The sequence below is a fragment of the Acartia tonsa genome, chromosome 11 (assembly GCF_053477335.1).
Source record: "Acartia tonsa isolate MP-2025a chromosome 11, ASM5347733v1, whole genome shotgun sequence".
Lineage (NCBI taxonomy): Eukaryota > Metazoa > Arthropoda > Copepoda > Calanoida > Acartiidae > Acartia > Acartia tonsa.
In genome coordinates, this window is record NC_137270.1 from 23,756,970 (window position 1) to 23,769,991 (window position 13,022).

General features: G+C 32.1%; 2 protein-coding genes across 2 annotated transcripts in view; both read right to left on the reverse strand.

Moving 5' to 3' along the window:
• On the reverse strand, positions 1–7,445 carry LOC145331606 (uncharacterized). The gene is made up of 6 exons (XM_080176367.1): positions 7,363–7,445; positions 6,406–6,548; positions 4,906–5,026; positions 4,052–4,130; positions 2,903–3,376; positions 1–2,443 (listed from the first exon to the last, which is right to left on the reverse strand). The coding sequence occupies exons 2-6, from the start codon at positions 6,537–6,539 to the stop codon at positions 1,386–1,388; spliced, it is 1,866 nt and encodes a 621-aa protein (XP_080032493.1). The 5' UTR covers positions 6,540–6,548; positions 7,363–7,445; the 3' UTR covers positions 1–1,385.
• LOC145331602 (uncharacterized) overlaps positions 7,436–13,022 on the reverse strand; it is a 20,710-nt gene continuing 15,123 nt past the window's right edge. The window contains exons 4-8 of the mRNA XM_080176358.1: positions 11,329–11,617; positions 10,726–10,901; positions 10,124–10,244; positions 9,332–9,625; positions 7,436–8,873 (exon numbers count right to left, since the gene is read on the reverse strand). Coding sequence (XP_080032484.1) covers positions 8,074–8,873; positions 9,332–9,625; positions 10,124–10,244; positions 10,726–10,901; positions 11,329–11,617 — 1,680 coding nt within the window. The 3' untranslated portion in view covers positions 7,436–8,073. The remainder of the gene's footprint in view (positions 8,874–9,331; positions 9,626–10,123; positions 10,245–10,725; positions 10,902–11,328; positions 11,618–13,022) is intronic.

The following is a 13,022-nucleotide window of genomic DNA, read 5'->3' on the forward strand; positions in this document are numbered from 1 at the left end:
ATATACCAAATAAACAACAAATTTTACAATATTAAAAATAACTAAATGAAAAACTATTATGTATCTGATATTTGTAGGTAAAAGTTTCAAAAATACTAAAGACAATAATAAATATAAAAGACTAACTAATTTACATAAAGTAAACTGAAATAATTTTTGTCTCATCAACATTAATAATATTTACATAAATAATAGCTACCTAGGTAACTATTAAAATAAGTGATTCATAAAAAGGGATAGTCCAATTAAGTTCATTTGAATTGTTTAAACACTTAGATGAGTGCTTCTTACATTGTTCAATTAGATTGAATCAAGAAATTTTTTTTTTTAAACAAAAAAGTCTATTCAATGTGTTAAAGTTACCAATTAAAAAAAGGAATGTTGGCATACATAACAAGAATACAGTAGAATACTTTTTATATAACATTAATTTTATATTGCAAAATATAATTCATAATAGTGCAATGCTAAATTTAATTGCTCATTATCATTAGAGTAGGTATAATTTTCAATGTTTGATATTTTTAAAACTACACAGTGTAAAATTGAATTCTATAAATCTAAGAAAAATGAAGAAACCTAATAACTGTAAACCAAAAAGCCAACGTACCTTCTAATACATAATAAAAGATATAATAATGTTGAGAAAAGTTTCTAAAATACAAATACAATAATATCATGATTTAAATACAGATATATCATAGGTGCTAATATTTCATTTGAATTACATTAGTCATTAAAGTTGAAAATTATAGTTTATGAAAATAATTTACCTCAAGTGAAAATAAAATTAAAATAACATTGTTGTCATTATTATTAGAGCTATGTACAATACAAGCATTATAGAATATCTCAAAAGAAATATTATTTTTAGCTTAACATACTAATAAAAAATATTCTTTAACTACCTAGGTATTTTTTATAAGAAAAAAAGTTTTGTAGCAAAATTTTTCATGAGTGAATTGCGAGAAATTATGTTTATTGTTGATCTACTTAAAGGCAATATACATAGGTACCTAGCGGATACAACCCTAAAGGTCTCTAGGGATACTTCAGGGAATGGGGGTTGAGGGATTAGACCCTTTTTTAGGTTTTTTAGGTTTTTTAGGGGGGGGGGGAGGAGGGGAAAGTGGCAATTTTTTCTAGGGGCTATTTCTCTTGGGATAGTCGAGATTCCCTCTCCAAATAACTATAAACCTTCCCTGGACCTATAACAAGTTTCACTTTAAAGAGGAACCTTATCGGTTTAATAGTTAAAGAGATCTTTTGCTACAGACAAAAAAGCTTACTACTTTATACAATAACATGATGAAGGATGAGTTGTTGTAGGTAAGTGAGTGGAATGTAGATAATCTTTTCTTTTTAAGATTTTAAAAATAAACTTTCTAATTCATAGGTTCACTGTCTTCATCAATCTTTGGTGTTTTTATCATATTCAAATGTGAACACGTTTTCTTGTGTTTTGTTAGTTCAGAGCTTGAGTAGAAGGATTTTTCACACAACTCACAAGAGAATGGTTTCTCGCCGGTGTGAGTTCTTTTGTGTATTGTCAAGTCAGATCTTTGTTTGTAGGAATTGCCGCAAGTTTCACATGAAAATGGCCTCTCCCCAGTGTGGCTTCGCATGTGGTTTATCATAACCTGTTTCATTCTAAATCTTTTGCTGCATATCTCACATGCATATGGCTTTTCGCCGGTGTGGATCATCTCATGCAATTTCAATTTGCCACTAGATTTAAACCCAATACCACAAATAAGACACAAGTAGGGTCTCTTGTCGCTGTGCACCATCGTTATGTGCTCTTTTAATATTCCAGTTGTTGCGAATTTCTTACCACATACCTCGCAAGGCAATATCTTTTCCAGAATTGGTTTCTCTTTGTGTGTTTGCCTGTGCTTCCATATAACCTTTCTTTGATCAAACTCTTTGCCGCAGATATCACAAGAAGGTCTCATTTGATGGAACTCATAATTATGCGCATCAAATTCTGTGTACCTGCCAAATATCAAGCCACAAACAGTACAAGGCAGCTCTTTTCCTTTCTTTCTTCCGTTACATTTCGGTTTGTGAGCACTTATAACTCTGCGGTTCTTAAACGACTTGCCGCAGCCGTTACATTGTGGCGTCATCTGGTGAACCTCCCAATTATGATCGTCAAAATCTTTGTATGTAAAGAAAAATGTACCACAAATGTTGCAAGGAATTTCCCTCTTATTTCCTTTGCACTTCTTTTTGTGTGTAGACAAATCTCTTCTATTCTTAAAAGATTTCCCACATTTATCACATTGTGGACTTATATTATGTTCTTCCCACTTATGGCTGTCCAGATCTTTGTATGTGTTGAAAATTGCGCCGCAAACGTTGCAAGGACATTCTCTTGTTGTAGGAGTTTCAGATGTTTCTTTCTCCTCTTTCTTCACAGGACTTACTTCTCCAAAAACGTCTAAAATAATTATAAATTTCCATTTTACTTTGTGATTTGTTAATACTTATAATTGTAAGCTTATTAGTACTTATCTTTGAACATAAATTGCCGGTAAATTGCATTTATTGTACCTTGTAAAAATCAAGGTATACTTATTCATAAAGTGGATTGAATTTTGACTTGAATAACTTTTTTTACCCTCCTCCCTTTATTAACATTGCTTTATTATAAAATTTTAATGTTATTTATAAAAAAATAATTAAAGAGATTAGAAGGATAAAAAAAACTAGCTCTTTAGTTTATGTACTTAAAACAAAATTTATTTGCGTCAAATGGTTCTCATGCTTTTACCCCTAATCTTACTTATAAGTTCCAGTCCCAGTAGCAATCTTCTATTAGACAACTAGCAGAAAAATTGTTCTTATGAGCGTATTTTGAAGATTAGATAAACAACAAGACTGTATTAAATTTTTTTACCTGGCACAACTGTTAAATACTCCTCCAGGTCTCCAGCTTCATGATCAGTTTTAATCTTTGCTTCTTCAATTGTCTCATCATGAGCATCATTATCATCCATTTCATCATCATTGCTTTCATTAAATCTCTTACCAACAGCAGCCTCATTATTTTCCTTAAATATCTTTTTAGCCGCCTCATTCATAGCATCAACCTCTTCTCTTGTATATCCTTCCAGCTTTACATTCGCTTTCACCCTGGGATCTTTCTCCTTCTTAACCTCATGACTTCTCTTTTTGTGTATCCAAATGTCTCGTCTATTCTTGTATGACTTGCCACATAAATCACAAGAAGGTGTTTTCTGATGGATTTCCCAATTGTGAATATCAAACTTGGTAAACTTATCAAAGCCAATCCCGCAAATGGTGCAAATAATCTCCTTTGCATTGTTCTTGTTCTTGGTGTTTTTCTTCTTGGGCTTTGGTTTGTCAGCGCCTAGAAATTTAATATGAAAACTTATTTATTTATCATGCACTGTTAAATTACTAAAGCTGACTTTCAATTGGTCTTTTTAAAAAATCAGCCAATAGCATCGGAAATATAAAAGTAGCAGAAAGAAATTTAATTGCAGACGAAAAAAGTCCCCGACACTGAAACCAGGTAGTTGCTGGGTTATAAATCTATACTTATACATTTAATATAAATAAATAGAAGTTTGTAAAAAACATGGCAGTTCAGAAATGGAGGTTGCTTTTCCTCAAAAAAAAATTCTTTGCCACAGAACCCCAATACCTTGTTTTGCTTTTAAATCAATTGAAAATGATAAAATTAACAAAAAAGGGAACTGGGGTGCTTTCTATTTACATTCACTTGAAAGTTCAGACAATCCTATGGGGCCTATAAACCTTCAAGGTCCTAATCCTGATGTAAACTAACCTTAATTATGGAAAACACTAATGCGAATAATTATACCAAAAACTATCCCCCCCCCTTTTTATATTTAAAAATAAGGGGGGGGGGGATATTGTGGACGCTTGGCACATTGAAAGAAACCAACACTATCTACCTAGGGTACTACTTGTTAAGAAAACATATAAATCTAAAGTTTACGGAATGAATATTTTTATGAATATTCTTAGTGTATATTAATCTAAATTATTGTTTAGGTACCTTGCTGCAGTATGAACTGATGAAAATTGGTGGTAGAGAATGAAAACAGATCTATAATTTTCACCAAGGGATCAACAATCTGAAAATTATTTCATAAGTCAAATTGGTAAATAGTATTTTTTATTAAGTAAAGCTTAGATAGCATTATTTTGAAATGTCTAACTTACAAGTACAAAAGGAAAGAAATAAAGAAATATTCTTAAGATATCAAGAAAGCCAAACATATGAACGAACAAATAAACACAGTGAGGTACAGAGAAAATGCTTGAAGGTCTAGGAAACTCTTTAAAGAATTTCAAAATCACATGATAACTTTTATACTAGCTGAGTAAGAGAAAGCACTGAAAAAAAATTTCAGAACACTATCTCATATTGATTGATTAATTCATTATAGTTTCACAGTGCTTGGACCTTAGTCGTCATGGTGTAGAAGGGTGAAACATTTTTTTATACCCACAAAGGGCTAGCTTAAGTTCCACGTTCCTTCTATCCTCATTCTTACCACTCCTTCGACCCAAATAAAGTCACAGTAATGATATAAACACGGTCAGACAGACAGATGGGCAAATTTTAATGAGTGAGGGGACATTGGGCTGTTAATTACACTAGTCCCCAAAGTTTTACATTAACGTTTTCTTATTCGTTGGATCATAACTTTGGGGACTTTTATCGAATTTTGATTGGTTGGTTAATAAAGTTGAGTGTACAAATGTTTCAACCACTAATTGTAATCTAAGGTGTAATTTTGTGAATCATCATCATGTAAATCAATTTATCATTCATTGTCTTATCCCGTTGGATCCATAGACAAATTTAGTTAATGAGTTACTCTGCTTTAAATAATGTAAACCTACCTTGTCGAACCAGCCTCTTTTTTCCAAATCAAAACTTGCATTACTGAAATATAGAGCCTGGATAAGTTGAGCCACTTCTTCTGTCACATCTTTAGCAAGCTCAAGCTTCTGGGTCAACTCACTAGAATAAGAATTTAAAATTATAATTGTGTACTTTATTATATCTAATAGCGGCTCCGCCACTACCTTCTAGAGGGGCTCTGTATTCAACGGGGTAGTAAAAAAGGACATAAAAAATTCTTGACTATCTAAAGACTTAAATCCAAAAATAAAACAGACTAAAACTATTCCGGGATCTAAGTGAAGCTTACCTAATAAAATAGAGAACCCATAAGGTTAATTATATCTTAGGACATAAAACTTTTTACCATATTAGTAAAGTTGCTTCACCAAGCCTCTATAGTAGTTCAGAAAAATATCATAAAACAACCCTAAGCTTCCCTGAAAAGAACAACCTATTCGGATCAGGAATTTCCAAGATCTTAATCTTCAGACAAAATAATGTTACTACTTTACATTATATGATAGAGATGTCTTGCATCCTACAAAATGTCATTATGTTACTGCCCTTCTCTAATATTTGTTATCATTAAAATTAATAAATAATAATTTTTCAAACATGTATTATAAAATTTTTCATTCTTAAATTTAAACTTAAAATGTTAGGTAGTTTTTAGAATTAAAATACTAAAAGAAATTTTTTTTTTTGCAAAAACAAATAAATAATTTGTCATAAAAAAATTCAAGAGTAATAATGATAAAAGTAAATAAAAGATACGGACATCTAGTGGCTAAATTCTGTACTACATAATAAGAATGTTTATATCTTACCTTCCATTAGATCTAGAGGGTTAAAAATAATGATGAAGAATTACCGACTATAACAATTTAAGAGTTGTACCACCACCATCCCAAGAGATATTACCTCAAGATAAAATTACCTTAGTCCCCCCCCCCCCATAAAAAGTATTAGGTACTAAACTTTAGGGGCGTATACGAAAATAGACCTACCAAGGATTATTCAATACTCATGCAAAATTTCAGATCAAAATTCGAATTCTAAGTGCCATTTGCTCACTGATTACGTAATGGTTGCATTAACCCCCCTCCCTTCTTTAGCTATTATCATTTTCCGTTGCTTAAACCCGATACTTTGCATGAAACTCTTTAATTCTACAAACCAAATAAAAACGTTTATGATGCACTTTGACAATCTTGGGGTAAAAAGGCAGGGAGGAAAAGGACATTGAGCTGTTTATTACCCTAGTCCTCAAAGTTTTTAATAACTTTTTCTTATTTTTTGGCTTAACAATTTTAGAGACCTTTCTTGAATTTTGATTAGTTGGGTCATCAAGTTGATGTTGTCCTAATATTTCAACCACCAATTGCAATCTACAGAAGGGGAAATTTGTAAATCATCATTGGGGGTGTGGATCAATTTATTGACCATTGTCTTATCCCTGGTAAAAGTTCAAAATCCATTGTTGATCATGATCATACCTGAAATTGGACTGTGGTGGATCATTCAAGTAATCAGTGAAAAACTCATCCTCATTATCCAACTCAGAAGCTTCTACTTTGATTTGATTCTGAGACTCTTCAATGAACTCGGTCTTCACAAATTCAGAAGCCATCTTTCAAATCTTAACAAAAAATACAAGATATATGAGAGTGGAAAATCTATAGATAGGGTATGTCTAAATCCTAACACTGGTTTTAGTTAAGCAGTAATAGATACAGGGTTGGCATATCGGGCGGGCGGTTTTGGGCCGCACTTTATAGGTTCTTTTGGGTAGATTTGGGGACACCCCGTTTTGGGGGGTGAAAAAAAGGGGAGGAGGTGAAAAAAGAGGGGAAAGGGCGGGCCTATTTTTTGGGTGATATTAACTATTATAACCGCTGAACCAATATGGTTCTCCTTTCCAGCAGGGCTTTATAGGTCCAGAGATGGTTTTAGACTATTTTATTTCTAATAATAAGTCTAGGTATGGTTTTAAGCTATTGTATAACCTTTTTATATGCTATTTACGACATTTGCCCAAAGGGGTGCCCAAAACCCCTTTTGGGCACTTAAAACCCTTTTGGGCAATCGGGCGTTTCGATATGCCAACCCTGAATAGGAACCAAAATTCTTTTGTTAATAATAAATTCGCGGTTTTTTCGTCAACTTATTTAAAAAAAAGAGGGGGTTCAGTGCTCAATAGCCACTTTGAGGGAAAGATGCTATGAATTTTATTAAACTTTAAGGGGTAGGCCGGAAACTAGTAATAAACTGCGACGTAACCGTAGCTGCCGCCATTTTTCGATAGAAGATTAAGTAAAAATTGGTGCAATTCTACAATGATGTTGGTACAACATCAAAGCAACTGCAAAGCATAATCCTAGTGCATTAAATCTTTATTTTGGCTAATTTTCTATATGTTGGTTTGTGAACTTGATTATGAAAAAAAAACTTACTTTTCTGAACTATACTGAAGAAATGGCCGTTTGTTCTTTACATTTTATAATATATAGATATCAACTTCAATAATCTGAAAACTTACAAATTATACATAGCACAAGTAGGAAAAACAATTTATAACAATTTACAAGATTTTCAACTGACATTCTAGACACCTTTCAAATATGCTTTTGCGTCATGTAACAAGGTTGTATTTAAATAGAGAACAAAAATTACCACACTACCATAGATTAAAAAAGGATTTTAAAAGGCTATACTTGAAGTTTGTATGAAAAAAACTTGACAAAACCAAAATAGATAAAAGAAAAGTCAGAAAAAAGAAAGGTACAGACAAAATACCAGGGGTGAATATTCTGCAAGTCAATAAAAGTCTTCTTATTTTCTGATTAAATACATTACAAAAAAAATATGGCTCAATTTACTTTTTATTTTTTCCCCTACTGAGGTGGAGGAAAAAAAATATAAATAAGTAGGTAGGGGGTGGAAAAAAATGAAAAAAATAAAAAGTAAATTGAGCCATATTTGTAATGTATTTAATCAGAAAATAGAAGACTTTTATAAACCGAATGCATTTATTTCTCATATTTTCCCTTTTCTTCTCTTTTGGGAAAAAAGTGTGGGGGGGGGGGGGGGGGTAAAGATTTTCTAGCAGGGGAAAAAGGAATCTCATGCAGAATATACACCCTTGAAAAATACTTTAATATAAATTATTCATTGAGCTCCTCTTTATCAATCTTTGGTGTTTTTATCATTTTTAAATGGCCAGGTCTTCTTTTGTGCCGGGACAGTTGAGAACTTGAATAGAAAGTTTTCTGACACAATTCACATGAATATGGTTTATCTCCTGTGTGCTTCCTTTTGTGTATAGTCAGATCACCCTTGTTTTTATACGTATTGCCGCATACATCACATGAATGTGGCCTCTCATCAGCATTAAGTTTAGTTGATTTGTCCTCTGTGTGCAGTTTCATGTGTTTATTCAGGTAAACTTGCAGTTTAAAATGTTTACCACAAACCTCGCATGGAAATGGATTCTCTGGGTTGTGGGTCAATTCGTGCTTTCTCAAAATACTGAGATTGTAGAATTCTCTGCCACAACTATTACACAAGTATGGATTCTCCTTGGTATGAGATAATTCATGGTTGACCAGCCCCTGCTTGGAAGTATATATTTTCTCGCAGACTTTACAAGAAAATATTATTTCCTCATCAGGCTTGGGATGCTTTATTCTGATATGCTTCCGCAGAGATGGCCTTTCAGTAAAAGCTTTACCACATTCTTGACACTGGAACGGCTTGAGGCCGGCATGTATTTTTCTGTGCGTCTTCATTCTGCTCGTATTTTTGAACAATTTCCCACAAATATCGCAAGATGGTCGTATTTGATGAAAGCCCCAGTTGTGCATGTCCCAAGTTGTATAGGATTCAAACTCCAGCTGACAAATATTACATAACAGTGTCTTCTTATTTGCTTTCTCCAGATTTGGTTCTTTTTTGTCTGATTCATCTGAAAGAAAATTATTTAGATACAGCATAAAAGAACAACAGTTTTGTCAATGAGAGGGACAACAATAATTTTAAAACCCGTCAATAAACTAAGAATCACAATAAATTAACACAGTTTTAGAGCCATTGGGATAAAAAAAAACTACTAGAATAAAGTAAGTGTCTGTCTGTCTGTCTGTAACGAAGGATCTCGCTAACAGCTGAACCGATATAGTTCTCCTTTACAGGGTATCTTCTCATAGGTCCTGGGAAGGCTTATATCTATTTTAAGGGAGGGTACCACCAACCTCCCAAGAGAAATCGTGAAAAATACGAAAAATTTTGAAATATCCCTGCAGGGCGGTGCCAGTATCGTAAAACATGAATAAAAAAACATTTCAAGACCCACTAGAGGCCTCTAGAGGCGTAGCCGCTAGTTGATATATAAAGTTGTATACATGCTAAAATTTAAAAAGTTACCTAAATAATTGTTTTCATGACTATCTTGAATGTGTTTAACCAGAGTATTTCTTCTTATGAAAGATTTCCCACATTCCTTGCATTTATATGGCCGCAATTGAAAGTGCAACTTTTTGTGTTTCAACATATTTCTTCTCAACTTGAAAAACTTTCCACAGACGTCACAAGATGGTTGCAATTGGTGAATTTCTAGATTGTGGTCATCATAAGTTGCATAGGAGACAAACTGAATCTGACAAATATTACAGGACAGCATTTTGTTTTCTCCGTCCATAATGACATCCCTGTTATCACCTAAAATATGAAAGTTAATTAAAAAATAAAATTAATAGGGTGTATTTTCGTTAATTACCCACTAACCCCTATGCCAAATGAGTTATTATAATTGGGTTAGTTTTTTACCTATTTTGTGAGAAAGTAAATCAATCGCACACATGGAAATAAAGAAAAATTAATAGAACTCCATTTTCATAGAAGACAAAATGTTTTCGAAAAATCAGAAGCCTATCTGGTATAGTAGCAAAAATAAATAACTTCTTCTAAACTTATTAAGGACGGATAGATAATGACATATTTAGGGACGTGGTAAGCTACAGAGTAGTTTTAATGCCAGGGGTGTATATTCTGCACAAGATTTACCCCATCCCCCCCCCCCCTCAATTTTTTTGCCAAGGAATAATGTTTTTCAGCACTATTTATTTTTATTTTTACCCCTTTCACAAATTTTGATACCACTCCTCACCTTTAGGAGGAAATCCCATGCAGAATATACACCCCTGAATTGTCATTTACCTCCTTTTCCATGCTTAACACGAATATGCTTCCTCAGGATTGATTTTTCAGAGAAAGCTTTTCCACATTCTTCACATTTGAACTGTTTGACATTGTGCAACTTTTTGTGGCTCCACATAATTTTCCTAGTCATTTCATAGGTTGGCAATCCAAAATTTGTACAATTTTTGGACAATTTTTGAACTCAGAATTCGAATCCGCAATTTAAATAACGGATTCGGATTGTTAATTTTTGTGACTTTTGTAGTACTTAAATTTTTTTATTTAGAATCTGTCAGACAAAAACCAAAAAAGTATTTTATTGTTTCTTAACAAGTAAAACGGTGGGTAGCATCCCAAGTTTTTTTTTTATATTTTATTTTTACAGTACAGCTAACTTTTCATGCTTAGTTTAGGTTAGGTGAGGTTAAGGGTTAGAAAATATCAGCTGTAAAGGTTAGAATTATTTTAATTATAAAAGACCTTTTAAATATAGCTGCAATCCGGAATCCGAAAATCCGCAAAAAAAAAGAATCTACAATCCACGGATTAATCCGCTTTATTTTTTGGCGGATTTTTGTAAGAATCCGAATCCGACCCAAAATTTCGGCGGATTGTCAACCCTTCCTAGTCATATAAAACTTGCCGCAGATATCGCAAGTGGGTCGGATCTTGTGAACATTCCAGTTGTGAGAATCATATTTGCTAAAGTATTCAAACTCTATATCACAAATTTCGCACACAAGATCTTTCTTGCGGATTTTCTTGTTATTTTCTTTATTGTCAGCTGTGTCATCATCTGTAACAATATTTTTAAGTTGAAATTTTTACTGAAGAAGTTTAATGTATGTGCTTGCTCAGAAATATCTCGCAAACTGCAAGACCTATTTTCCCAAAAATGTTAAAAAGCTGTGTAGAGGGGTTTTATTTTCGAACAAACATAGAACATATGTGGGATTGCAACACAGTAAAAATCAAAATCTATAGAAAAATTATGAAAACTAAAATGTGTAAGTGAATCATCAAGACTAGACATAAAAACGGCATAACAATATAGATATAAATACCCTTGTATTATAGTTATAAACCTTTCCGGGACCTATGAGAAGTAACCCTACCCTGTTAAGGTGAACTCGATTGGTTCAGCAGTTAACGAGATCAATCGGTACAAACAAACAAACAGACAGACATCGTTCTAGTTTGCATTATAGATAAAAACAAATTACCTAAATTATCTTGTTCTTGTTTCAATGCCTTGTCTTTTTTAGTAACATTCTTATTATTATTTTCTTTTTTTATTTTTATAACTTTCTTTGGTCTTGAATATTCTTCTTCGTAGAAATTGGAATCATCATCATAAATATTTTCTTCTTGTTTCTCTGTGTCAGAAAGTTCTTCTTTGTTAACAAGCTTGCAAATATATCCATCCTCATTTTCTTGAATTTTTAACACATGTTGCAGGGAATTAATTGAAGTTGAGAAGAGGTCAATTATTTTCACTAATGGGTCAATTACCTAAATAATATAAATATTACATGAAAACAAAATTGCAAAAATTTTGTAGAAAATTGACTATAAACTAAACCCTGAACCACTTCATTATGCAATCTACATTTTCCTAGATATTTTGTCTATGGTAGTCCATAAGTGTACAGCTTTACAGTACATTGTTTCTATTTGTTAACGCACCACGTATGATAAAAGAAAAAGATTCTTTTTAAAGTAAAATGCTTACATATCAATCAAAATAAATTTTTTGATTTTTTAATGATCCACTTCATTATGCAAATCAAAAGAAAATCAATTGGAAAACGTTTGTTTTGCACTTTTTCCACTTTTAAAAATAGATTCTGATAAAATAACAATTTTTTAAGGGATTTATGCATTATTTTTAATGAAAAACAGTTTAAGGTAGATTTTAATGATTTTTCTATTTAAGAAATAATTGAAAAAAAAGAAATTCTATCCCTATCACTTTAGAAGATAGCTGCTGACCCCCAGTCTTGATTTTGAGGTTTATGGCCTTCAAGATGCTCTTACTAGTGGTGATGGTGAGCTAAATGTTATCAAAGTGCATGCCCATGATGCAAACTTATATATTGAACTATGATCCAATTTTTGTAGTCATAGCAGCCTCCAGCCAAGCAATATTAAAAAAAGAAAAAAATTGCAATTTTAATTACTAAAATTCATAAAGTAAATAATGTAGTTATTAAGATAATGGTTATATTTCATGTCGAGAGGCTCCATTGGAGGCTGCTATGACTACAAAAAATAGTACATAGGTTAATAGACAAGTTGTTGTAATGGTAATGTACTTAGATAACATTTAGCTCACCATCACCACCAGTAAGAGCATCTTAAAGGCCATCATCTTCAAAATCAAGATTTTAAAATGGATTTTTTAACACATCAAAAAACATTTTTGAATACATTTCAGGGTAATTTTTATCTTTAACATGTATTTAGGTTCATCCATAAGACTGGGGGTCAGCAGTTTTCCTCTAAAGTGATAGGGATAGCATTTCTTTTTTTCAATTATTTCTTATTTAGAAAAATTATTAAAATCTACCTTAAGCTGTTTTTCATTAAAAATAATGCATAAATCCCTTTAAAAATAGTTATTTTATCAGAATCAATTTTTAAAAGTGGAGAAAAGTGCAAAACAAACGTTTTCCCATTGATTTTCTTTTGATTTGCATAATGAAGTGGATCATTAAAAAATAAAAAAATTTAGATTTTGATTAATATATACCTAAGGATTTTACTTTAAAAAGAATATTTTTCTTTTATCATACGTGTTGCTTTAACAAATAGAAACAATGTACTGTTATACTGTACACTTATGGACTACCATAGACAAAATATCCAGGAAAATGTAGATTACATAATGAAGTGGTTCAGGGTTTATTATTGTAAA